The sequence below is a fragment of the Lampetra planeri genome, chromosome 16 (genome assembly GCF_965212315.1).
Source record: "Lampetra planeri chromosome 16, kcLamPlan1.2.h2, whole genome shotgun sequence".
NCBI classification, from domain to species: Eukaryota; Metazoa; Chordata; class Hyperoartia; order Petromyzontiformes; family Petromyzontidae; genus Lampetra; species Lampetra planeri.
The window spans coordinates 13,144,976-13,171,948 of NC_136122.1; the positions used below are offsets into that span (position 1 = coordinate 13,144,976).

The 26,973-nt window shown below is 53.0% G+C and overlaps 1 protein-coding gene across 3 annotated transcripts in view; it reads left to right on the forward strand.

The window, feature by feature from the left end:
- Nucleotides 1-26,512, forward strand: part of FBXO3 (F-box protein 3) — a 121,504-nt gene extending 94,992 nt beyond the window's left edge. The window contains exons 8-10 of one of the 3 annotated variants that reach the window (XM_078601660.1): nt 5,732-5,847; nt 21,227-21,417; nt 24,111-24,238. In XM_078601660.1, the coding sequence (XP_078457786.1) occupies nt 5,732-5,847; nt 21,227-21,417; nt 24,111-24,137 (334 nt within the window). In that variant the 3' untranslated portion in view covers nt 24,138-24,238. Of the gene's footprint in view, nt 1-5,731; nt 5,848-21,226; nt 21,418-24,110; nt 24,239-25,391 lie in introns of those variants that run through there. The other 2 variants (XM_078601658.1, XM_078601659.1) reach the window with 2 other exon arrangements.
- The last annotated feature ends 461 nt before the right edge of the window (nt 26,513-26,973 follow it).

A 26,973-nucleotide genomic window follows, 5' to 3' on the forward strand; every position in this document is an offset into this window, starting at 1 on the left:
CGCCCTCCGCGGCGGTCGCCGCGCGCCCCCCCCGCGCTCGCCGAACTTTGCCGGGCGCGGGGTCCGGCGTGCCGCCACCGTGGGGAAGGGGCCGCCGGCGGCCTCCCGCCACCGCGGCGCTCCGGCCCCCGCCCCCCCCGCGACGGCGCCATCCCGGACGGCCCGGGAACGCCACGAGGCACGAACGGCGCCGTCGTCGGAAGGGTTAACCCTCCGGCGCGTCGCGAGCGCCGGATTTAAAACCGCCGCACCCCGACTACGAGGGACGGCCGCGGCGCTTCCCGCGCGCGGGTTGGCACGCGGCCCCCCGCGTCGCTGGTCGTGAAAGTCGGGCGGAGAGAGAGTGGGAGAGGGCGAGAGAGAGCGTGACACGCCGGGGGGAGGGGGGGGGGCGGCCGCTGTCGCCAACGAAAGTGCCGCGGACGCGCGCATTGCCCCGTCGGCGTGAAAGGCTCCGTGGGGGTTAATACCCTTCCTCTTTAATCTGAAGCACAAACCGCCTGCACCGTCCTCCCTCTGCCCGCTCCGCCCGGGCCCCCCGCCCTCCCGTTCCCTTCCGACCCCCACCCCTCGTCACGTCGCTGTGTCAGCGCTGTCAGGAGCCAGGATTCTATCTTAAACCTTCCTGCCTGTTTGCCCCCCCACCCACCCGCACCAACCCCACTTAACCCAACCCCCTGCGATGCGCCCAAGACTTCTTCCCAATTTTTCCAATTCCACATCACACCACGCTATCACTCCGTGGCTCCCCCCACCAGAACGAGTAAGTAAAATAAAAAGTATGAAAGAATTAAAAAAGAAATCAATCTATTCCGAGATAAGCACGCGCGGGGAGCTGTTGCAAAAACTCGTGCTGCGTGTCAGCCGGTGTCCCTTATCGCTTGCCAATCAAGGGCAAGCGGAGAGTCGGGGACCGTCAGCTGACGCCCTCCGCTTTCGCCGAACCCTTCACGCCGTCGGGACGCCGCTCGCGAGCCGCCCGCCCGGCACAGGTGGCTCGGCGCGGCGGCAGAAGGCCGAGTTCGACTCCTCGCGGGTTGGTTCGACCCGTGTATCGTCCCTCCGGAGGGGGGTGGGGGGCTACGGGAGTGGGGGCGGGGGCGGTCAATAAAATAGGTGCCACTTCGCGGGGAAGTCGACAGCGGTCGTCCCGTGGATAGACCCAACCCCCCCAGCCCCGCACCCCTACACCCTCACATCATAAAAGTGTGGAATTTTCCACCGCTGCCTCGGGGTTGTCAATCGGGGAGATGAGCACCAGGGCCTCGAAGCTCATCCGGGCAGGAAATCTGTTATTGGGATGGCTCGCCATCCTTTTGGCATCACGGCCGGCCGGCTTTGGGTGGAGGTAGAGGCGAGGGTGACCCCCCCCCCCCCACCCCCGGCTATGGGCTGACAGGTGGTGAGGCCTGCTCGCTCCACGACTGGCTGAGCCTTTACCAGGACGCGCCGGGCGGGCCGTGTAGAAACCTACGGCCTCGCCGGGTGGGTAAGGCCCACGATTTCAGAATCGGAATCAGAATGTTCATTTATGCAGGAGGAATCCGCTGAGCTGCAAAGCTCTTTCTCACAGATGTCCAGTAGGGGCGGGTCAGAACGTTGGCACGCGAGGCAGGCGGCACCCGGCCCGCGCGAGGCTCGTTCGATCGTACTGCACCCTGCACTGGGCAGTGCGACGCTCAGGAGCCCTGAGATGGTTCAGATGTCACACGCCGCTGAAGTAGGCCACGGCTGGGAATCGAAGTCGGGTTGCGGCGCTCGTAGGGCGTTGTGCTAACCGCCGATCCGTGCTCCACCCTGCGTATGCTTTATATTCACCACCGGCTATCGTAATACACTGAGGGCCACACTAAGGCTTCCGTTATGATTCTTAAGGCTCAGTATTAATGACCGTTGCTCTCGGACAGACCAAACCCTTTGAGGATTTTAATGGTTCACCGTTAATGCGTGAGGCTCAGAGCCAGACTGAGGATTGCTATGGTTCAGTGTTAATGCCTGAGGCTCAGAGCCAGACTCAGGATTGCTATGGTTCAGTGTTAATGCCTGAGACTCACAGAGATGGTTTCAAGAGCACCTGAGGCTCACTGCCCTCCAACCCACCGTAGGGGCAACGATTGGAAGCAGCAGATTTGCGGGTGGGAGTGGGAAAAACCAGTGTGGGCTTTGTGAGCATTTGTCGAGCCAGACTAACTCGTCATTAGGAGCCAGCGCCTGACAAAGTTGGGCGCCTTTGGCGATTAAACTGCAGGTACTGACGATCGCTTTTCTGCTTCACCAGAGACACACACGGAGAGAATCGGAGAGAGAATTGGAAGATGGGAAAACAACTTTTTGACCTTGGTCGAATTTGTTTTTGTTCCACTGTCACTCTTTTTTTTATAACAAAAGAAATTTCAAACTGGCTCCTGGCATTAAACAAAACACACGCGCGTACACACGCGCACGCACCCAGGGAGCCAAACTCACCAAAGTTGGTGCTGAAGATCCCCCAGGCTTGGCAGGTAGGCTTGGGGGTTAGCCGGCTGATGATCCGCTCTCACGCAACGGGGTGGCGGTGGCGATGGCGGTGGTGGAGTAAGCCGCAACAGGGATCTTCCTTTGCCACCCCACCCTGCCCCCGCCCCACCCCCCGCCCCCTCCCGGGTATAATCAGCCAGTCCATGCTCGCCAAACGAGCGTGGCCTGTCAGCTCGTGCATTTGCACCGTTCCTGTTTTTATTTTCAACAATTTGTGGCTGTGGTTCCTCTTATTATTACGACTCATTACTTGCGTTTCTATAGACAGCACATATATGATTTATGTCATGTATGTGTGTGTGTATGCACACACCAAACAAGTCGACAAAGATCCCCCGTACAGCCTCAACGCGCACTCGCGCGTGCAAGGATACCGCCGTGCCGTAGGGGTGAGCGCGCTGCGCTTGCGGGTCGAAGGGTCGCCGGGTATTCGTTCGATTGCGTGGCACGACAGTTTAAGCAGCGGTGCAAGGCTCTTAAAGGGTGCGGTGGGTTGTAAAGCGTGGGTAACTCCCACCTCTCCCAAGGCGTCTGCCCCAACGTGGAAGAGGGGAGGGCCATATAGCCTCGCGAGGTGATCGCTAGAGCTCCCTTTAGTGGAGGCTCCTTCCGTGAGTGAGCAATTGCAGGGCTGCGCCTTTACCTATAAACACATGCGTTCGTACGGAGGCAAAAAAATCACCCATACAGCCTTTAACAGACTTTTGGCGCAAGTCCTGCACCTATGAAGGCCGGCACGGCACACGAGGTGGTGGGTGGGTGGCCAGCACCACGCCCGGCCGCCTTTGTTATCTTCAGTGGCGATGTTTACACACCGCACCAGGACACTCATTGGAGGCTGAGTCGACCTAGGGGAGGCCCCATGACCAGTTCAGATAATGTTCATTGGTGTTGACCGTGAGCTGTCATCGAACTTGGATCGCAGGCTTCGTAGCGTGGCGCGCGAACCACTACACTACCGCTCCCCACGTGTACACGCACGCACGCGCACACACACACGTGTACACGCACGCGCGCACACACACACGTGTATACGTGCGCACGCACACATGCACACACGTGTACATGCACGCGCGTGCACACACACATTTATATGCCCTGTAAAACAAGATTAGGCGATGGCTCCCGTTTGATCATTCCCTAATCCTTCAAGCTACAAAACCCCACGTTATTCCTTAGCTGTTCACAACGAGACAGATTTTTGTCAGGAAATAATTACACACAACCTGCCTCCTTCCTTAATTAAATGTTGCCCCTGTGTTGGGGTATTATAATCGGCGGGGTTAATGGCTGCCTTTATTTTGTCAGTGAGCGGATCTCATTGTGCGCTATCTTATTAGCGGCACAGAAAGTTAATTTGCACTCGTGCCTGTTGCTGACTTGCCACTGGCATGGCAAGTCAGAGGGATTTTTTTTTTTTCCCCGCGCGTGCGATGAAATTACCGTCGTTATAAGAGTAGAGAAGTTTGTTTTTTCTGTTGCTGCTACTTCCACCTTTTTTACTCAACCGAACCTGTGAAAAAAATATATTCCGAATATATTTTGTATTTATGTAACACAAATGATTTGGCACCGCCTCTGTATTGGCAGTGGTGCAACGACGCACGGTGAATGAGAAATAACCCTCAATACGTTCGTCAATAACACCGTGAGCTTAAAAGGAAAAATATATAATCTGCCATGTGGAAGGACCATTGCCCAGAAATATCGCCTGTTATATATTATTTTAAGCCCACGGTGTTATTGACGAATGTGTCGAGTAGGTTTGGGATTTGTATAAGCCCGTGACAATTCTGGCTGACTCGCGATTTGATTCGTTTTCACGATTCACAATTCAATGCAAGAGTGTACGTGTGTAGCGAGTTGACGGCCTCTTGCTTGCTCGCCCAATGACCGCACAATAAGAAGAAAAAAACACGACCTTAATATTCTGTCACTTGAAGAGGTGGTCTCGGAACTACTTCTGTGGTATCCGCTTTATGTGGGCCATTGGCCAACGCGAATAGTGGGCACTCCACTGAGCGGTCCCTTAGTCACTCGACGCAACGCCGATCGCGCAACTGGCAATACTCTTGGTCGGATCTAAATGACGACAATTTTAAAGCACTGATTATTTTTCGTGATATAACACTGCGGAATCCTCCATTCTAAATATACAGGCGCAGCAGGGGTCACATTAAACCCATTACAGACAATATTTATTTTTGTGATATAATCTATTATTACGAGCGCTATTCGACGTGTTACTCCGCACCTCGCCACCGTCCACAGATCGTCAAAGACGGTCGAAACAGAACCTGCCACGACGGCTCCGTGCCTTAAATTCACTCGAAAATAATTAAGTTTATTTTCATAAAGGCATTGCCACGCCTTCTTACGCAAACCATTGTAACCCCTGAATTCAAACAAAACTAATTATTTTCATCATTAACACCGCCTTGTAACAGAACAATACAGCAAGTAATTGGATGCAGTATTGGCCACCGACTCACACTTAGAAGAGAAGAACAGTCAGGGACGGAATGAGTAATTGTTGCCAAATGAACTCGCCGACTCTACGGTTGCACGCTGCAAGGCGGCGCGTATGGACACGTTTGAGTCCTTAACTTCTGCTTATTCACCAGTCCAATTGCATGTCCTTTAAACGTTTAAAGTCATCCCTCCCCCCCTCCCCCCAGTTTTATTACATTTTCTTTCTTGGCGTAATGACCCGAGGACGCCTAGTCCATTCAGAACTCTTTAACGGCTATCGGAGAATGACCCCGCTGCAGAGAACAGACCGCAGAAGCAGCTGTCGCCAAACTACTTCCGAGCTACGTTCAAGGGACATCCTATCCACACGGAGGGCCCCCCCCCCCCGGTGAAGATCTTCATTGGCATGGATGTCAACTTTAAATAAATACAAAATCACCCGCATAGGATCCAATTTGAACTGCACACCGCAGCGGTCATCGCCCCGCTACTCGCAAACTCGCGCCAACATGCAGGCCAGCTGACGAAGCCACCTTGTGCCACACAGAGGCGGCTGCTGCCAGGGGTGCTCCCTGAGACGTTTGTGACGAAGACGCAAGTCGCCGATGGTTGGGCGCGTACGCAACCAGCGCAAAGGGCGCCTCTCTCGAGAAATCCAGACTGTTAACCGAAGCAAAGCGCAAATTATCGCCGTCGACGATTTAATTTACATCGGTCATTTGCACACCGCGTCTCTCCGCAGGATTGAGATGGCCGCGGACGCCCTTCCGGAGAACGCGTGCAAGCTCATCCGCCGCTTCTGGATCATCACGGATGCCAACGGCAGCAAGGAGGAGGTGGAAGGTCCCGGTGTTGTCGGTAAGTGGATGCCTGTAAGTTGCCCCGTGTGTGTGGGGGATGGTTGAGAAACGTCTGTAGGTTAAAGTCTAAAACACAGCGTGGGGACGCTACGGGCAAGCGTGAAGTGAAGTCGCAGTGCCGTGTGAAGTGAAGTCGCAGGCCGCATGGGACCCTCTGCCCGTAAATTCACACCTCTGTTTTACAGGCCCAGGCCTCTGTCAGTTCGCTTGAATCAACATGCACCGTGCACCACCCACATGTAGCAGGTATCTGTGTGTCAGCCTCTCCGCTCAGTGTTTAGACCACAACGCAATGAATAATTGCTGCTCGTGTCACCAATGATGTTGCTCGTGTTTCTGTGGAAGCCTGCTTCTATCTTGCTGGGTAGCGCTGTGGTTAGAGTGCGTGGATCGCTCTCGCAAGCTTGCGAGTTAATATCCCGGTCTGGACTTGACTAAGCCCATTATCTCTACAGGACTGATAAAATAAATACCGCTTTGAGAGGAGGTCAGCAACGGTTGTCCGATGGAAAGAATCGCCGCCCCCTGCCATAGCAATGTGGCATTTCCACAACTGGTTTTGAGCCAAAGGAAACATCCTCGTATGTATGTTGATTCCAAAGAACACAGGATGAGATGTTAGTATCCTTTGTGCAAGCACTTCCAAGAGTTCATGAACAGTGAGCCTGGTGAAATTTGGGGAGCGCATCGTCAGTAGTGACCCTTTGGTTCCTAGGGTGTTTCGGCCTTTCATACTATACACCCTCCCCAAAGGCGGCCAGCGACAGGGTGATCAATCCTACGCTTGCGTCCCATTCCCAATTAGTCATAGGAGTTGCCTTGTTGTTGATAGCCAACATCCCATGGGACTATGCATGGCAGGGGCGTCCTCCTCCCTGAGTCAAGTATTGTTGACTGCATACCTCCTGGCCCTCTCACTTTGGGGCCCAGCTGGGGTCTTTCCTCTTCATCCAGAGCCACTGACTGCTGCCTTCTGCCGCCTCCGATACAGCTCTGATTGCCGAACGCTGGCTCTGGCCCTTAATTCCCAGGTCTCTAAGCAGCCTGGTTGTAGATGTTGCCACAAAACCTCTGCAGCCCACCTCCACTGGTCGGACTTCTGTGTTCCAGCCATGATGCCGTGCTTCGGCAGCTAGATCGGCATAGCGCAGATGTTTTCGCTCATAAGCCTCATCTACTGAGTCCTCCCAGGGTACTGTGAGCTCAATGATGAAAACCTTCTTGAGCGAACGGGACCAGAGCACCATGTCAGGTCTTAGGGTGGTGGTTGCGATCTCCGGAGGAAACACAAGTTGCCGGCCAATGTCAGCTAGCATTTTCCAGTCGCGGGCCAAGCGCAGCTGGTCTCGCTCTATTGGTGTAGAGCCGCTCTTCGGTGGTTTAGCCCCTTCGCGGACAAAGGTCGTCCGTAAGGGGTGTGATGCTGCTGGGGGTGGTAGGGAGTTGGTGGCAGCGTACGTAACCAACCATGCCGAGGAATTTATAATTTGTGGAATATTCAGGAAACGGGCCATGCCTGCCTTCAGCAGCAGCATCTGCTTAACAGGATTCGGCCTGCTGATGCGACTCAGGGAAGTGGAATCCAGTTCAGAGTGTTCCTACTCACTCAACGCCTGTGATGAGACGAACCATTGCTCGCTCACCGAAACGTAACCTTTTAATTTCCGCGGAGTCAGATTCAGTTTAATTTATTAACGTACAGCCATTTGCCTTACCCCATCGAACCTGCCAGATAATTCCTGCCCTGACGTTTAGTGACATCACCGCATGTACACGTTGCTCAATGTGACGTTTCAGTGGTAGTCAGGCTGCGATCGTTTTAGCTTTGCGAGGCTTCGACGTTTGCACCGAATCGTACAACGCAGCAGGGCGGCAGTCGGGAGAAACTGCCTCTGGCTGCCTGCGTGACTGCCTGCCTCCCTGCCTTGTTGTTGAGCGTTAGGTTCCTCCACCCGGATACCGTCCGTGAATAGGGTGTGAATAGGGTGTGAATATGTGGCACTCCGCCAAGAGATCGAGGATGTTTTGACGAGCCGCGTCGGCCTGGTGGTGGGGGCGTTGGCGGGGGGGGGGGGTTTGAGACGCAGGGGAAATTTCAGTGAAAGAATCGCCGCCGTTTGAACGTAACTTTGCCGCGCGGGGTGGAGTGAGGGTTAGGTGCCTTCCCTACCGCGAGCGCCCGATAGCCGGAGTCCTTCATCTGTCAACTCGTGCAGGTGGGCGCCGGTGCTGAGCTTGACCCTCCATCACCCTTGCTTCCCCCAATGCCCTCAGTTTGACTTGCGCGCTCGATAACGTTGCCGGCGTTTTCGCGCCGCCCGTTTTCCACTTCTCGGGTTTGCGCTGCACTCTGCCGTCAGTCGTCGGAGCGGTGTGACGGTGGTGATGCTGACGTGAATGTGTGTGTGTGTGTGCGAGTGAGTGGTGTGCGCTTGTTTTGTGGGGATCCGTTGTGTAGTGGTTAGCGCACTGCGCTACGGTTGTGCGAGTGTAAGAGTGTGTGAATGTGTGTGTGTGAGTGCGTGTGTATGTGTATGGGGAGCGGTAGTGTAGTGTTTAGCGCGCTGCACTACGAACCTGGCGACCCGGGTTCGATTCCCGCTCACGGCTAACACCAGTGACGATTATCTGAACCGGTCCTGGGCCTCCCCTAGGTCGACTCAGCCTTAAATGAGTGCCTGGTGCGGTGTGTAAACATCGCCACTGGGGAGACAAAGGCGGTCGGGCGTGGTGCTGGCCACCCACCCCCTCGTTCGTGTACCGTTCCGGCCTTCATAGGTGCTCGCTAACAGCACTTGCCCCTACAGTCTGTTAAGGCTATACGGGGGATCTTTGTCTTTATCTTTGTGTATGTGTGTGGCCGTTCACTCTGGCAATCAGCTGTTCAACCTGGTATGGTATCAACCCTCGTTCTAAATGCCCTACGTGCGACGCATGCTCGCACACACGCGTGCGCGATAAATATATCTCTGTAGAAATCGGACGTAATGAAGAGCTGCAGTGCGTTTCTAACCGGGACTTAATGAGCGAGTGGGTAAGGAACTAATGGGTTTTCATTTGGAAATTGGCAGAAAATTGTGAGCCGGAGCAAGGAGCCGATTGTTTTTTTTTCCCCTCTATCCCTTGCACGGCCGCGTTGAGCGGAGAGAGGTAGAGCGGAGAGAGATCGTTTTAAAATCAGATTGCTTTGGGAAGAGAGAAAAAAATGCGGCTATTGACTGCCAACAACTCAACACTTGGATTGGAATTTCATTTAAACATTAGTGTTAATAATCCCCATATATATATGTAACTCAAACACTTACGGAGACATAAATAATAATTTCTCGTGCGCAAATGCAATAAGGAAAGAGCAGCGGCGCGCGAAGATCGCTTTATTTAGTGTAAATATTTATTTATTTAGGAGTATTTAGATCGCTTGAGTTCGTATCGACGGTTGTCGTTGTTAGTGAGTGTGGTTAGCGAGCACCTATTGACGGCGGCCCAGCCTCCAATGGAGTGTCGAGGCCAGAGCCACTCCGTCCACCGCTTTAGTCCCCTGCGGTTGATGTTCACTGCACACCGCACCAGGTGCTCGTTCGAGGCTGAGTCGACCTAGGGGAGGCCCCGGACCGGTTTCAAAAACCGGGCGGGTGGTTGCGTCAACCACTTCCCTACCGCCTCCCTCTCTTGCGCGCACATATATTGACAAAGATCCCCCGTATAGCCTCAACAGACTGTTGGGGCAAGTGCTGTCAGCGAGCACCTACGAAGGCCGCCACCGCACACGTGAGTTTACCACACCCGACCGCCTTTGTCTCTCCAGTTCTGACGTTTTGCGAACCGCACCGGGTGCTCATTTGAGGCTGAGTCGACCTAGAGAATTTCCAGGAATTGTTCAGATAACCGTCACTGGTGTATCGCCGTAAACGGGAATCGGCCTCGGGGTCGGCGGATTCGTAGCACAGAGCACTAACCACTGCGCCACACTCGCACACATTCCCACACACATTCCCACACACATTCCCACACACATTCCCACACGCGTGTGTGTATAAAGCTGTACACCTACACATGCAGAAGGGTTGGAGACACGAATGTTCAATGTAATAATGTCAGGGCCACTGCAGACATACTGCCCGTAAAGGAGAAGCTAATGGACATTTATGAATTCGACTACCAGGTGGTGGCAGGGTTATGGGGGGGGGGGAGAATGAATTGACTCCAAGAACGCGGTGTCTAATTGCGTAAGGGAACCATCGCATCAATCCATAGCACCGCCCTCCACCACTGCAGCCCCCTGCCCAGACAACAAGCAGGTGGTGGTGCTGATGGTGAGACCGATGGTAGTGATGATGATGGTGATGGTAGTAGTGGTGGTAGTGGTGGTGGTAGTGGTGGCAGTGGTGGTGGTAGTGGCGGTGATAGTTTTGGTTGTGGCGGCGGTGGCGGTGCTTCTCGTGGACCCACGGCGCGAGGAGCGAGGGCTCTGTGTGCGCGTGCCGACGGGTGGAGAGGCAATTCCGCTGGGCGGCCGCAGTTTAATTTGTTCCTCATTAAGAGGGTGGACTCGGAAGAAGCCGGGCGGCAGCTCTGACGTGCGTGACAGTCGAACGAAACGAGCCCCCTCCCCTCCCTCCCCTCCCTCCCCTCGAGCTCCTGATTCCCCCCCCAGCCCACCTCCCTTTGCCGTAGTTTCGTTCCCTTTCTTTTTTTTATACCGGAGCCTGTCACCAGGGACAAATTATGTGGTTCCCGGACCGCGCGGCCGCATTAATGAATTTCATGTGTGCGAATGAAAATTAGGCAGTGCCTACGGTGGTAATAAAATGGCTCCTACCGTCGCCCCGGCAATTCATCTAAATATAAACTCACCTGCCACCATTCTTCTCTCCTCCCTCTCTCCCCCTGCATTATTTATATATTTACGTATTCACTGGTGGCGGAGGGAGAGGGGTTGGATGCGCGTAACAAAACGTGGCCCCCTTGTTTAAAAAAATTTAATTTTAAAAAAGCAACGATATCGCCGCCTTGTCCGCTGCTGTTTACGTTCGTCACGGCCGCGTCAACAGACCCCTCAAAAAGCCGTTTGTTCAGCTTGCCTGCTAAGTGCTGCTGTGTGGGGGGGGGGGACATGCAGGTCCGCGTGCGTTTGCCTGCGTCCGTGCGTGTTTGTCCACGACAGCCAGGATGACGACGAGGTGGCGTACGATGTGTGCGAGCGTGTGTGATGCGTGTGTGATGCGTGTGTGATGCGTGTGTGATGCGTGTGTGATGCGTGTGTGATGCGTGTGTGATGCGTGGGTCAGCGCACACACCAACGGCGGTTGGCGCTACGACCCCGGCGATCCGAGTTCGATTCCCGCTCACAGACAACACCAGTGACGATTATCTGAATCGGTCCTTGGCCGCCCCCCTAGGTCGACTCAGACTCAAACCCCTTGGGAAAACAAAAGCGGCAGGCGTCGGTGCTGGCTACGCCACCCCCTCGCGTGCCGTGCCGGCCATGATAGTGCCTCTCCCCAACAGCCTGTTGGAGGCTATTGGTCGGGGGGGTTGGGTGGCGCAGGGGGGAAGCGGTCTTTGCTTTTGGTGTCTTCCGTCTGGTGTGGCGCGTGCCGCGTTAGTGTGTGCCGCCTCGCTTGCTGCGTGGTTTGTGCCGGGGTGGTGTGTGCGGCACGGACAGGCGCAAGGAGGGCGAGGGGGGGGGCATGTGCGTTGTGCTTGCGCCATGCCAGCTCCTTCAAACGCAGCGCGTGGAGGACGGCACGACGTGGCGCCCGGCGCGGCGAGGACAGAAGGGCCGTAGCCGCAGGACACTGGCCCGAGCAATCGTCGGTGGCTCCGGTTGAAAGAGGGGCGGCAGGCTGGGGGGCGTTGGTTGGTGAGGGGGGGGGGTGAAGGGGCCCCCCGCCGAGCTGCCAAAGAACAGCGCTGACAGCTACGCCCCGTTGTGCCGCGGCGCTTTCGGAACGCTCCGGACACCGAACATCGGGGCTCCGCCGGAGACCCGATTGAAATGCCGAGCGCTGCGGCGGCGCCGCCGGTAATCCGTTGGCGTAATTGCGGGTGATAAGGAACGCAAAACTCTTACCTGTCGTCTCGTGTTGAATCGAAACACTGCAGGGAGAATTGTCGTTGGAACGGATGTAATTTCAGCCGAGGGCATTCGTGCCCCTCCTTGTGCAGCCTCGCTCCGCATTCCCGCACCTCTCGCGAGCGCATTTGCTCGCGGTTTTCTTTCTATTTTTTTCTCATTCCCATCCCCCCCCGCCCGCCGATCAACGTTTATAATCTTCTATCCCGTCGTACGGCGCGTGCAGCTCGGGGACGGGGGAGCGCGTTAATCACAACGATGATGACAAATATAAGTGTGGGGGTGGGGGGGGGTGGGGAGGCTGGAGGTGGGGGGAGGGATGGGGTCATACTCATAGCCGGTTGCTCACAAGCGAGCCACCGTTGGCGCTCACCTTTTTAAATTTCTCACTGTAGTCACGTCGTTGCCGCTGTTGTAGTTTGTTTCGCAAGCGGTGGAAATAAACCGTTGAGCGATACCCGGTGCGCGATGTGCCGTCAGGCTCCCCCCCCGCCCCCCACCCCCACCGTGACCTCGTACGAGAGAGCCGCTCAATCCAGATCACCGTCCGCTATCACAACGAGCGGCGCCGTGAATAATTACCGCCGCGCTCGCGAGCTCCGCTTTAGCGATAGCCGAGAGCGATGGCGACGACCACCCGGCGCGATCGCGACGCCACGAGGTCGTCGCGCGGGAGAGGGAGAGAGAAAGCGAGTGAGCGAGTGAGCGAGCGAGCAAGCGTGGATGATTTTGCACGCCAGGTCCGCATCCGGCGTCCGCGCTCGCTCGCGGGGCGTGCGCGTCGCGGAGCCAGCGCGCGGAGTGCGGATCGACGCTCGCGACGAGACCTCCCGACGGTCAGACGCGACGCACGGCCTGAGAATATTTTACCGTCCCCGTCATTAACGGACACTCGTTGCCCCTCCAAGAGGAAAAGTTTACGGTAATTAGCGGGCAAACAGTTTCGACGGTGGCGCTGCTGCCGAGAAGAAAGACAGAAAAGTGTGGTGGCATCGGGACTGACATTTGAATTTTAAATAGTTGACATTTAGATTGCTAATAAAAACGAACATGCATACATGGCTAACAAACCTACATCAACGATACAATAAACCTTGCTCTTTTGTTTCTGCTCGTCGAACACCCTTTGCTCAAAACATATCGCATATTTTTCAGCCTCCGGGACAGTGTTAATTTTTAATGACATGGGGCAAAGCTTTCTCATCCAGACTCGGGAATCAGACTTTATTATTACAGCTGCTAAGGAGGCCCCAACTGAACCAAGCAGCTCTTTTGGAAGCACGACCACAGCCCAAGACCGTTGTCCAGTGGCAGAAGTTTGAAGACGCATAGCGTTTTACAGAGATCCAGAGTTACATAGAGACCCATAGAGTTACAGACAGACTTATAGAATTACAGAGAGACCCATAGAGTTACATAGAGATGCATAGCGTTGCAAGGATATCTATAGAGTTACAAAGAGGTCCATAGATTTAGAGAGAGACCCATAGAGTTACAGACAGACTTATAGATTACAGAGAGACCCATAGAGTTACAAACAGACCCATAGATCAGAGCCCACGGACATCGCATGGTGGAGGGGGAACGTGCAAACTCCCAAAAAACTAAACATTTTTACACGTTTCAGAATCGTCGCGATTCGATTCGGTGATAAGCAGAGGAGATCTGGAGCCTCGTCCTGAACAGGAGAGGAAGTTTGGCAGTCCTATTATTATTTCTATTATTAAATTTTTATTATTTATTTTTACCTACGTGACTTTCCCGAAAAAAAACCTAAGAGTATAGTCCTAAGCCCTTGTGCCGTAGGCCCAAAAATGGCTTATCAGTACCACACAGGGTGGCAGATGCTAATGATTATTTTTTGGAGCATTTCATCTCCAGATAGCAAATAAGTATGATAGTAAGGTCACCTTGATAGCTTTTTCGAGACAGAAAAAGGTCATTAAATAAGAGTATTCGTATTACTTCCATCCTCTAAAAAGTTGTTTAAATTAATAGCTACCACGGTGACCTTGCTATCGTACATTATATTTTACAAGAATGTTTGACAGATAATATAATTTGGGACAAAAATACATAATGGGATAATGAAACATCGACGGAATGTGGAAAAACATTGGAAGCATGCGTATATGAAGCGGACCGTACATACGCCAAGCTTTTTGCCCACGGTGGGCGGACGGTACCACCACCACGGTGGGCGGACACTGCCCGCGGTGGGTGAACGCTGGTAAAATTCCCCGCGGCAGGCCCGGGTGGTACCGATCGGGCCCGCCCTGCCTCATTTACCGAGTTGTGTGCGGGGTCGTCGAGACACGCAGCGCCGCGCGTTGTCGCCGCATGTCCGCCGCCGTGGCCTCTCACTGCTGCCGCTCCCACCGTCCGGAGCACCGTGTTTCTCGCCGGCTCGTGCCGCGGTGATGTCGTTAAACCGATGGGCTCGCTGAAGCCGGCTGTAAATTTCAAGTCACATTTTTGGTTCCTTGTGGCCCGGTTATGGTTGAATATTATTTGGACGTGTTTATGCTTTTCTTTTTTTAAAGGCCAGAAATATTATTTCACATCGTAATAAAAATACTCATGTATTTTTGTGGCCCCCCGCTACCTTGAATGCGTTGTTCCAGTTGTGATGAAATTATAAAATCCAGCCGTGTGGTGTTTTGTTACATCTTCTGCCCACAGAGACAGACATTTACGATAACGGGGAAGGTTAGCGCGATTCATTACAGCCGACGGCGGCCTCCGCGTTAATTGGTGTGGGTGCTTCTTAACCTCTTGTAATAATAATAACCGGCGTCACATTATTTTTGCCGTCCGGCATTCCCAGCCGCGTAAATAAACGCAGCGAGCCGGTTAATTACCGTTTGATTACGGAGTAAACCAGGAGCGATTTAAAAATACAAAGTTAAAATACGATACCCACACGGCATTATTTTCGCACGGCGATGTTAATTTACAGAGCGCTGACTCGGTCGTAATTGTTTCTCGCTAAAACCTCTCCGCGACCGGCGTCCGTGAATATAAAAAAAAAAATCAGGGGGACTGCCGATCGCGGTCCTTGGGAGAATGATCTTGTCTTAAACGCAGCTCCTAATTTGATTTATGTAATTGTCCAAAAGAGTTTTAATACACGGAGCAATTAAGGGAATAAAATAGCGTAATTTCCTTCGGCTTAAATAGTGAGCGATCGGCACGGGGGTCAGCGAGAGTAGCGCTCTCATGGAATAACTGCACCCCGCTACCTCCCAGGCGCACGCCCGCAAATTAATCCACTCATCCACCCACACAGGCACGCACACACATAATGATCCAGTCGTGACCCCCGGCGCAAAATGTATTTATTTTTTTATATACCCCCCCCTCCTCCGTTGCAGTCTTCCTTCCGAGAAGCCGTAACAATCGCAACCGATCGCTCGGAGATTTTTCTTTTACGTTGCTATTCTCTATTGTTTCTTCAAGGAGATGACGGCAAGAAGCCGCCACCAGAGTATATTTTTTACGAGGTGGTGGTGGCGATGATGATGATGGGAATAAGCTGTGGAATTTTTTTAACCATTTCGCTAACGGCTGAGCTTTCGGCTTCGTTTTTTTAGCCGGCGTTTTACCTGCTGATGGTTCCGGACAATCGAAGAGCGGGTCGCGCGGGGTTAAAATAAATTGCGTAATTTCATCCCCGGGGAGGGGGGGTGGGGGCGATGGCTCTGGAGCATGTCACGTTGCAAATTGTGCTCAATACGGACGGAATAAATATACAATAATAATACCAGCGTGCCATCACATCGGCACGCTTCTTCCCTTGGGGGGGGTCTCTCGGGCTCGCGTCTTTGCCCGTCACAAGCTGAAGTTTCACATCCCGTCACGAGCTGAAGTTATAAAGGACCAAAAACATTCCCGCCCCCTGTTCCACGTGGGGATTTGCCCGTTGAGTGGGTTAACGCGGAACACGCTGGGTCCTTACGTCGGCATGCAGCGTGCACGCTCTCGACCCCGCGTAGTTTAAAGGGGAAAGGAAGGGGAGAGACGTGGAGGGGACCGGCGTGACAAGACGAAATAACAAAATCCCGGGCACGCCGCAGCAGCAGCAGCAGCAGCAGCGGCAGCAGCGGCAGCAACAACATCGTGAAGGTGCCGGTTGTGCGAACAGCGCCGAGCACCGTGAGGGGCACGTTGGAACGAGATGTCACTTCACAGCTGGTGCGCCCTGGCAGTGTTGCTTTATTTATTTTTATTTGTAAGAATTTTTTTTTATATTCCAAATAAAATAACAAACATATGCACTGACATTGAGAAGTTGGGTGAGCGCTGCCTCATTCTCTCTCACCCTCTCTCTCTCGCTCTCCCCATCTCTCTCTTCCTCTCCCACTCTCTCTGTCGCTCTCCCGCCCTCTCTCTCTCTCTCTGTCGCTCTCCCCCTCTCTCTGTCGCTCTCCCGCCCTCTCTGTCGCTCTCCCCCTCTCTCTGTCGCTCTCCCGCCCTCTCTCTCACCCTCTCTCTCACCCTCTCTCTCTCTCGCTCTCCTGCTCTCTCTGTCACTCTGCCGCCCTCTCTCTCCCCATCTCTCTCTTCCGCTCCCGCTCTCTCTATCGCTTTGCCACCCTCTCTCTCACTCTCTCTCTCTCGCACTCCCCATCTCTCTCTTCCTCTCCCGCTCTCTCTGTCGCTCTGCCACCCTCTCTCTCACCCTCTCTCTCTCTTGCACTCCCCATCTCTCTCTTCCTCTCCCACTCTCTCTGTCGCTCTCCCACTCTCTCTTTCGCTCTCTCTCTCTGTCGCTCTCCCGCTCTCTCTCTCGCTCTCCCGCCCTCTCTCTCGCTCTCCCGCCCTCTCTCTCGCTCTCCCCCACTCTCTCACGCGTGCACGCCTCTGTCTGTCTTTCTTTGTCTCTCTCGCTTTGTGCAAAGACTTGCGATCCCGAGGCCATGTAATGAAAATTATTAGTTTCACACAGACACTCGTTTCATTTGATGTTGAGCAGATGCTTCTCTCCGCGCGTTTCCCGTGCTCTTTCTTTCATGGGGGCCTTTGTTTGGTGGTAGGGCACGGGGTCCTCTCTGCACACCACCCCGGTGCAAGATCAACAAGGGGGGGACATGAAACACTGTGGAAAACAATGCCCTCCAACGCATGAAATTTTAAAGTGCTTTTTTTGATAACCCAATATATTCTTTTTTTTATTACTATTGTGATCATCGTCGTCATTGCAACCTGATGCACCGCCGCTGCCTCCCCCTCCCCCACTTTTACGAGCCGCGTGGGGGGAGCCAGGGATTCAGGGCGATGTGCCGTGAAGTAAACAAGAAAAATCTCCTTTTGTGTGTTCATTTCAGAGCGAAGCCCCCGAAGCTACGCTTGTGTTCACGCGGGCGTTGGCACGCCCGCCGACGTGACGCTGTCAGGAAGCCGTGTGGGTTTTTGCCACCCGTCCTGGCCCCTTTGAGCTCTCGGTTTCACTTTGTCGCGCTTTGTTCCTTTCATTCGTCGTCTTTCACGGCGATCGGTTGCAGCTCGCCTACATCTTGAGACCAGCCTTTTTTTTCTTTATATCTTTCTCACTTTATTTTATTATCATGCTCTACTTGCAAATCTGTGCGACTGATTGGGGAGAAAGAAAAATAATTAACTCGGATGGGAGTCCAGGGCAAATATGGTCCTAGCAAGAAAAGTCGAAGCAATGAACTCGCTCTCCATGGGTATCATATTTTAGCTTGGTATTTTGAAATCGCTCCTGGTTTACTCCGTAATCAACTGGTGATTAACCGGCTCGCTGCGTTTATTTACGCGGCGGGCAGTGCAGGGGGCGACCGTCTGTGGTCGAGGCAGACGAATTCACAACGAGTGGCGGATGGCACACGTCAAGATCAACGAGGGGACGACGCCACGCGCCGCCGTTGGGCTGCGAAAGTCACGCGAGTCGCGTCAGCGCCTGATGATCCGTGCGTCACCACGATGCGCGGATCATCTTCAACGACGCCACTGCCGCGTCGGGTCTTACCGCCGCTGCTCTCCCGCCGTGGTTTCGGTTCGTTCCGCAGTGCCGTCGATCCGACGTTTGGCTGCCACGTGCCTCCGGTTAACACAGTTGGCTACGTGCGGTGCAAAATAAGTTTGAACGTACGTACGTACGTACTTGCGTACACGCGCTGGCAGCTGCCGAGTCGACCTTCCCAACCCGTGGAGCTAGACGAAGGGCTTGCGCGCGGCGCGACCGGAGAGCACATCGGAGAGTCGTCAAGCAACATGGCACGGAGGAAAGTAAAAATATCGCATGACTTGCAATACGTTTACAAAGAGCGAGGCTTGGGCAGGACACATCCCATGGCGAGAAGGGGGAATGGACGATGGTCAGGAATAATAGCGGAGTGGCGGCATAGCTATGGAACGCATGCGAGACAGGAACGTCTGTCGGGAAGATGGAGCGATGATATCAGCGTGAATGCTGGAGGCAGATTGATCGGTGCATCACAGGATTTTTAGGCGTGGTGTGAGGAGGGAGGCCTTCATCCAGCAGTGGACCGATGGTGGCTGATGATGATGTATTGCAGCAGCCTCAACTGGCCGTAGGAGCCACGTGAACCCATTTAGCGACTGCGCGTGCGAACGTTCTTACGCTTGCTGCTCGATGCGTGTATTACGAGCATAAGATTCGATATTGATCGTTGAATCTACGCATCGACCCACCCACTATTATCCAGCAAACCGCATTCTGACCTGAACCTCTACATTTTGCTCACACCTGAAAACTCGCGTGCCAAATCCGCACAACGTAAGTAACAAAAAGCCATAGCGGCCACGTCATTAATTGGATCATTCTCTCCTATGATTCCCGTAAATAAGTAAAATAATACCGTTCGGCTGAAACGAATGTTTACCACTCGCCCGGGCCGCGGCCCAATTCCTTGTACGTGCACGTTACAAAGCGGAGCTCTAAATTAATTGAACATCGCCGCTCGGCCTTCCCACTGGGCGCTTTCTGCAGCTTGGTTTTTTGTTGTGTTTCACGCACCAGCGGCGAAGAGGGAGAAACAGTCGCCGGCAAAAAGTGCGGCGGTGCTCAGGACGCTGCGTGAGACCCACGTGCCGATCACCGCCGCGCCGAGCGTCGTCGCTCGAGTCGCAGAACAAAAGTCGGAACGCAGAAAAAAAAACGACTCGTTGTCAGCCGGCGCACGACGGATTCAGTCGAGGCATAAAGCGAACTGCAGATCGATTGATTCAAATAATGAATTACTCTCGTTGTTACCGTGGACCCGGCTTCTCTATGTATCATTGCCTCCGCTGCACCAGACCAATGAGTAGTCCCCCTTGCCAAATCCTACGTCAACTGGTATTGGTAGTAGTAAGGCCAGTATTGTTTACATCTTTCATATTAAAACAATCGTAAATAAATGAACGTACTTTTTTAATGAAAAATGTGACGGGATTATTTTCCCCATTGGACCACGATCACCACGCCGTCCAGTGCAGCCAGATCCCAGCCAACAGGCCCAGTTCCAACGTCACTTAAACTATTAAGCTATTTTTTATTTTGCCAGATTAGGCCCACTGAGCTATATAGCTTTAGAACCGACCTGGCCACAAATGATAGTGCAACAAAGTGGCTTATCAAAGTGGACATTTATAGCAGCCAAATACTCTCAACACGTGACGTTCATTCTAAATGCGGAGGAGAAAACCAGAGGACCCAGCGAAATATCCACGCGACCACGGGGAGAGAGACACGCAAACTCCACCAACACAAGCTGATGGTAGCTGTGGCCGGGAATCGAACTCGGCGCCTGCATAGAGGCCAGCTGATGTTGCACCAGCTGATGTTGCACCAGCTGATGTTGCACCAGCTGATGTTGCATCACTGATGTTGCACCAGCTGATGTTGCACCAGCTGATGTTGCACCAGCTGATGTTGCACCAGCTGATGTTGCACCACTGATGTTGCACCAGCTGATATTGCACCAGCTGATGTTGCACCAGCTGATGTTGCATCACTGATGTTGCACCAGCTGATGTTGCACCACTGATGTTGCACCAGCTGATGTTGCACCAGCTGATGTTGCACCACTGATGTTGCACCAGCTGATGTTGCACCAGCTGATGTTGCACCAGCTGATGTTGCACCAGCTGATGTTGCATCACTGATGTTGCACCAGCTGATGTTGCACCAGCTGATGTTGTACCAGCTGATGTTGCACCAGCTGATGTTGCACCAGCTGATGTTGCACCACTGATGTTGCACCAGCTGATGTTGCACCAGCTGATGTTGCACCACTGATGTTGCACCAGCTGATGTTGCACCAGCTGATGTTGCACCACTGATGTTGCACCAGCTGATGTTGCACCAGCTGATGTTGCACCACTGATGTTGCACCAGCTGATGTTGCACCAGCTGATGTTGCACCACTGATGTTGCACCACTGATGTTGCACCACTGATGTTGCACCAGCTGATGTTGCACCAGCTGATGTTGCACCAGCTGATGTTGCACCACTGATGTTGCACCAGCTGATGTTACACCAGCTGATGTTGCACCAGCTGATATTGCACCAGCTGATGTTGCACCAGCTGATGTTACACCAGCTGATGTTACACCAGCTGATGTTGCACCAGCTGATGTTGCACCAGCTGATGTTACACCAGCTGATGTTGCACCAGCTGATGTTGCACCAGCTGATGTTGCACCACTGATGTTGCACCAGCTGATGTTACACCAGCGGATGTTGCACCAGCTGATGTTGCACCAGCTGATGTTGCACCAGCTGATGTTGCACCACTGATGTTGCACCACTGATGTTGCACCAGCTGATGTTGCACCACTGATGTTGCATCAGCTGATGTTGCACCAGCTGATGTTGCACCACTGATGTTACACCAGCGGATGTTGCACCACTGATGTTGCACCAGCTGATGTTGCACCAGCTGATGTTGCACCACTGATGTTGCACCACTGATGTTGCACCAGCTGATGTTACACCAGCGGATGTTGCACCAGCTGATGTTGCACCAGCTGATGTTACACCAGCTGATGTTACACCAGCTGATGTTGCACCAGCTGATGTTGCACCAGCTGATGTTACACCAGCTGATGTTGCACCAGCTGATGTTGCACCAGCTGATGTTGCACCAGCTGATGTTGCACCACCTGATGTTGCACCACCTGATGTTGCACCAGCTGATGTTGCACCACTGATGTTGCACCAGCTGATGTTGCACCACTGATGTTGCACCACCTGATGTTGCACCAGCTGATGTTGCACCAGCTGATGCCGCATCCTCTCTCCCCCTGCCCCCCACCCCGCCCCACCCACAGGCGAGTTTCCGACGCTGCGGCCGGGCAGCCGGCACGAGTACACGAGCTGCACCACTTTCACGACGAGCTCCGGCGACATGGAGGGCTACTACACCTTCCACCAGCTCGGCAACCCCGAGGCCGTGTTCACCGCCACCGTGCCACGCTTCCACATGGTGTGCCCGCCGCTGCGCCTGGCGCAGGACGGACAGGTGGGATGACGACAATTTTTGCGACGTGCCCATTGGGGTGTGGGGAGCGATCGCCACCCGCTCCTGCACCCCTCTGCCGTGAAACCCCCCCCTCAAAGTAGTTATTGTATTGTTACTTCCTGGGACCTCCTTTGCCAGTAACAAAGTATGAGAATCGGTTTTTGGCCTTTTGGCGTCCTCTGGTCTAACAGCGTTTTGAGACTAGGCTCCAAAGAAAGCTGTCTCTGGTGTGGACCAATCAGTTTCAAAGACAGTGCATATATTATCAGAGTGTTTTTTGTTTGCATTCTGACCACAAGCATTGTGGTTAATGCAGACATGATTCCTTGTAAAAGGTTTCAGTTTGGTGTTTTAACATCTTAACACAGCTGTTTTGTTGCCAGAAAGAAGAGGAAAACCTCTTCTTGTATTGAAACTTGCTGGAGGATAATGACACCCTGTGTCACACAGGGTCAGCTGCCACTTGGTAGGGTGGGGGGGGCACTCTTCGAAAGTTTGAGATGAGATGCCGGGCAAATGTGTTGCTGTGAATTGTCGAGGCTTTTAATCGCTTTGTTCATGCAACGTTGACTGCTTTTGTTCTTGTTGTTATATCGTTAACATCGTCATCATCAGGTGTGATAAATCCAATTGCTATTCTGACACGTCTCAACCGACAACCATTATCCCTTCCAGCAATCGGATTGGAGAATCAGGGGCATAAATATGAGCGAGAAAATTATAACCGTTTCAAATATGTGATGAAATTGACTGCGGGAAATCATCGTCAGCCATGGTCCATCCACTGCTGGATGAAGGACACCCTCAGTCCACCGTGATCTCTCACGATCGCGCAATGGGACAGTCCTCCCGGCGCCCGCCACACACGAGGAGCCGATTCCATGGCTCCGTCTCCGTGGGGGACGTCCGTACGGATGTCCGCATTCCGTCTCCTTGGCCGCTCAAAAGAGCCCAATTTAGAAATTTGCAGAGTTAGGCTGAAGATCGATTTACGAGTGGCGTATGACAAGGTCGCCCGACGAGTGGAAATGTGGTTTGGAGGGACGCGACTGGAATGTGTGTGCCTTGAACTGATATCGAACGTCGGCCGAATCGCTGAAAAGGGGAAAACAGACTGAATTAGACTGAAATAGCGGCATATGAGGGCGTGTGGGAGTGCACTTGGGCTCAATAATGAATAATTCTTAACTCGATAATGAAAAGCAACAGAGCAGTGTGCCTAAAGAGCAAAGTTCTGTGTATGACAAACGATGCAACGTAGATTTATATAACTAGCGTCTGCATGCAACGGGCATCTCAAGGTGCCAGACAGAAACAGCGGGGCCGCGCTTATTACGTAGAGGGGCGGTAGGCCACAGGCAGAGGAGGAGATCAGTGAGGCCTTGAGCCCGAACTTGAACAGGGGCAGGGAGTCGACAGCACGGATAGCTGGGGGAAGGGAGTTCCAGACTGTGGGGGCAACAGAGGAGAAGCAGAGACCTCCCACAGAGAGAAGGTTTATTCGTGGGCGGCTTCAACAGATAGCATTCGTTGCTGGAGAAGAGAGAGAGCATGGGGGGAGTCGAGCGAGAGGTAGGAGAGTGCGTAGAGGGGAGTCGAGTGAGATGAGAGGGAAGAGGTAGGAGAGTGCGTAGAGGGGAGTCGAGTGAGATGAGAGGGAAGAGGTAGGAGAGTGCGTAGAGGGGAGTCGAGTGAGATGAGAGGGAAGAGGTAGGAGAGTGCGTAGAGGGGAGTCGAGTGAGATGAGAGGGGAGAGGTAGGAGAGTGCGTGGAGGGCAGTAGAGTGAGATGAGAAGGGAGAGGTAGGAGAGTGCGTGGAGGGGAGTAGAGTGAGATGAGAGGTAGGCAGGGGCAGGTCCATGGAGGGTCGTGCCGATGCTGAGTGTGATCTTGAAATTGATCTTTCTGGTACCAATGTCTTATGATGTCATGGCCATGCCATTCTCTGTTCGGTCTTCCTTCATTTCCGGTTCCTTACGTTTTTCTGAACAACAACACACTTAATTTTCCTGTTGTTGGCCATCCTTCTGCATATGTTTTCAAAGAGTGCCAGTTTTCTTTTCATCACTGCCTGCATCATCATCATCATCAGGCCGTCTTCTTCTGTAGGAAACCTGTTTCTTATTCCTACGTCGGTCACCCTTTGGGCTTAGATGCAGCAGTATCCTTCTGTAGTACGGTTAACGTTCCCGCAGTATTAACCAGGGTTGGCCTGCCCGATTCGAAATGCTGTTGAACCCCTACAGCAAACTGCTCGCGTCATTAATGTGATCGTCATCCACGCCCCGTTGACGATTATAATCTGCTTATCGAGCTATGTGAGCACCTGGCGTAGTTTGTCATTGTGTGCATGAGCGATGGGAAACTTTTTGCCCCGGGAAGGATCGTGCCGTCGCTCGCCGCGTGCGAGATTAAGTGTAGCGATAAAGAAACTCTAAGTGGGCATTCATAATGTTTAAGATTAGAGCCAGAAAGTGGTATTTTGCAAAAACAAGGGCGTTGGAGGCATTACCGCGTGAAATACATCCGTCATTAGCATGCCGTGGCTAAATAAAAACCGCCGGAGAATTTTTAATCGCGGCAGAGTGATTAAATAACGAGGCGTTTGACGTATCAGCGTGGAAATATCAAAGAAGTGTCGGAGAGGAAATAGCTGCAGCTTTGCTTTTTTTGTTGTTGCGTTTTTTGCACAGAGGAATTCAAACGGGGCAGTTGGTTAAGGAAGAACGGTCGCTCGTCGCTCGCCGTGCGGCCTCTCAGGATCGTCGGCGTCCGTCCTGCGTGAAGGGAGTCGCGAAGACGCTGAAGGGCGAAATTTATTTCAAGACAACTGTTGAGATTGTTGCGTTTTTATTATTCCGCTGTTTTAACCCCGAAGCATTGCCAGCTGTTTGGCATTTGGGGACGGAATTGCCGCTAAGTGCAATCCCAATCTAGTAATGTGCAGGTAAATTTTGCGGCATCGGGATGTTGTTTGTATGTCTGTTGAAAATCATTGGCACAGTACGATGCCATCCCGTGCAAATCGGAGGTGTGGGGAAGGACAACACACCCAAAGCAGTTCTGAAGAAATTAGTATTCAATCTAGATGATTTAAAAGCGCACAGCTCCAGTGACTTCTTAATATCGGAAGGAAGAGCGTTCCAGACGGCCGCAGAAGCGCATCTAAATACGAGTTACATTGTGCGTCTGGTTTTTTGTTTTAGCGATGGGAGGAGGAAACCAGAGAATCTGGAGGCAACCCCATGCATAACAGTGGGGAGGGGAACCACACAACCTGGCACACAGAACGGCTAGAGTCGGGAATCGAACCCAGGCTGCTAGTCTGCGAGACACGAGCCTCACCGCCACGCTGCCTCCCTTCCCGCGTCCCCAGAACGCCGGCGTTGTCTCCACGTGGAGGCGAAACGGGAGGGCTGGGAGCGGTGGGAATGGCGATGATTTGAAGACGAACGTTTGATGGGAAAGCTGCTTTGGTAGTTCGCGACGGTTGGCACCACAGCAACTTGGTGTTATGTTAAATCGCAATCTTTTAAGCACGATGCTTTCCAGGTATATACTCAGCTACGTAGCAGACTGGTCTAGAATCTGCCCTGGGGCGGGGGGATGGGCGGGCACTAGGGGGAGGGTGAGGGAGGGGGACAGCCCTGAAATTTTAAGCCGTTTAAATAGAGCTCTGCATTAATAAATATTAAAAGAATAACACTCCGTGTGTTTTCACTGCCAAATATCAATAAAATTAAAACATTTCTGGGTCTCAAGGGGGTGGGGTGGGGGGGGGGGGGTAGGGGGTGGGGATGAATCGCCCCCCCCCCATCCCACCCCCCTTGGATCTACCACTGCTCCCCGATAGAGAAACACTCGCCTACGGGTAGTGCCTAGTTGCTGTCGCTGCAGTGGCACTGCGCAGTGGCTTGGTTGTGAGGCCTTCATCCAGCAGCGGACAGACCATGACGATGTCATTCTGCCCGCAGCTGAAGGAGTAACTGTCGGAGGAGGAGGAGGAGCAAGAGGAGTCGATGACCCCATCGCTGACCTCGACATCATCGTTGCGAGGACACCGCAGCCATCGAGCAAGGGACGGTGGGGGGAGGGTGCGGACGACGATCGGGCCGCGGTGTTTTGCCGCACGCCGATGTCAAGCGACGCGCGCGGGTGCTCGAGTCGCCGATACCCACGCAGCGCCCCGCGTTTCACCGTGAGCCGCCAGCCAACGGCGATAACCGGAGATGGCCTTGCGGTTTATTTTCGGGAGTTGTTCTTTCTTTATCTACTTTTCCCTGTTGGTGCTGCCTTGCCGCGTCTGCGGAGGTCTTTGCGGCACAAGGCTCGGGGTGCGTGCTTTGGGAAAAGGCCGTTTGTCTCGCCGGCCCGATTGTAACGGCGCAGCGGCGATCGCTGCTTGCGTCATCTTCTTTTTTTGTAACTTTCTCATGTTGATAGCGCGGTTTTCGTTATTTTTGTTCGCAGGTATCGTTCTCTTGTCAGTACCAGCGCAGCCCACGTAAATTTAGCGGTTCTAATTTCTTTCCGTGGCCCATTGACAGTGACCGATGGCAATAGCCATCTGAAATGAGTGTCCTCTCAATTAATTCGTTCCGATTAGCCGTGTAAATAAATTGGTACGACGAAGGTCTTTGTCCGCCTTAGTTGGTACCGAATTCTGCTCTGGCTCATGGGCTGTGTCGCTCGTCAACGTGTGGCTGTTTGACGACTTTAAATGTGGAACGCGCTCCAAATTAGCCGCTTACGAATTTGCAATCCGAGGCCAACCTTCCTTTGCGTAATTTGATGGAGAAATGATTGCGTGTTCACAGTGGCTGCGACTGGAAGAACGGTGAAGCATTAATTCTCGTTGCGAGCAAAAGAAAAAAAGGCAATTAGATTAACAGGTTTAGCGTAACTACTTGCCGCTAACGGTGAAGATTTACACTTTGATATTGTATTGTGACGGCGGTGGAAAATACTAATACGCTTTCCAACCTCTGCAATGTATCTTGACGGCGCGTGGAGTAATATCGCCGTGGTTATTTTAATTAACGGAACGAGAATGTTCAAAGGTTTCAAAACGGAATAAAATTGCGTGTCAGCTGTTTGTCGGCGAGTGCGTGCGTCGTGTTTTCTGTGGGCAATGAAACGTTCGGTCTACAGACGACGTTTTAAAAACACTGAACATTCTCGAAAACAAATGTTTCCACGACACCACTGCGTGGTTTGGAATAATAGAGCGGGTTAAAGTCCTGATTAGCGGTTGACTTGTCTCTTCATCATCCCTGTGGGGTTGATAACACGAGTACCCCTTGTTCTCGGGAAGTCAACGGTGGTTGTCCTCTCGATAGACTTGCCCCTGCCATGGGAATGTGGAATTTCCACCAGTGGCTCAGGGCTGTGAACAGAAGATGAACACCAATGCCTCGGTTCTCATTTGAGCAGGAAATCAGTTTGACTTTTTGATTGGAATAATGTAATGTAGCATCCTTTACATCCTCGTTGCTGCATGAAGACATCCTCATGCCTTTAGGTCACGAGGGTTATTTGACCATACCTCACCACGCT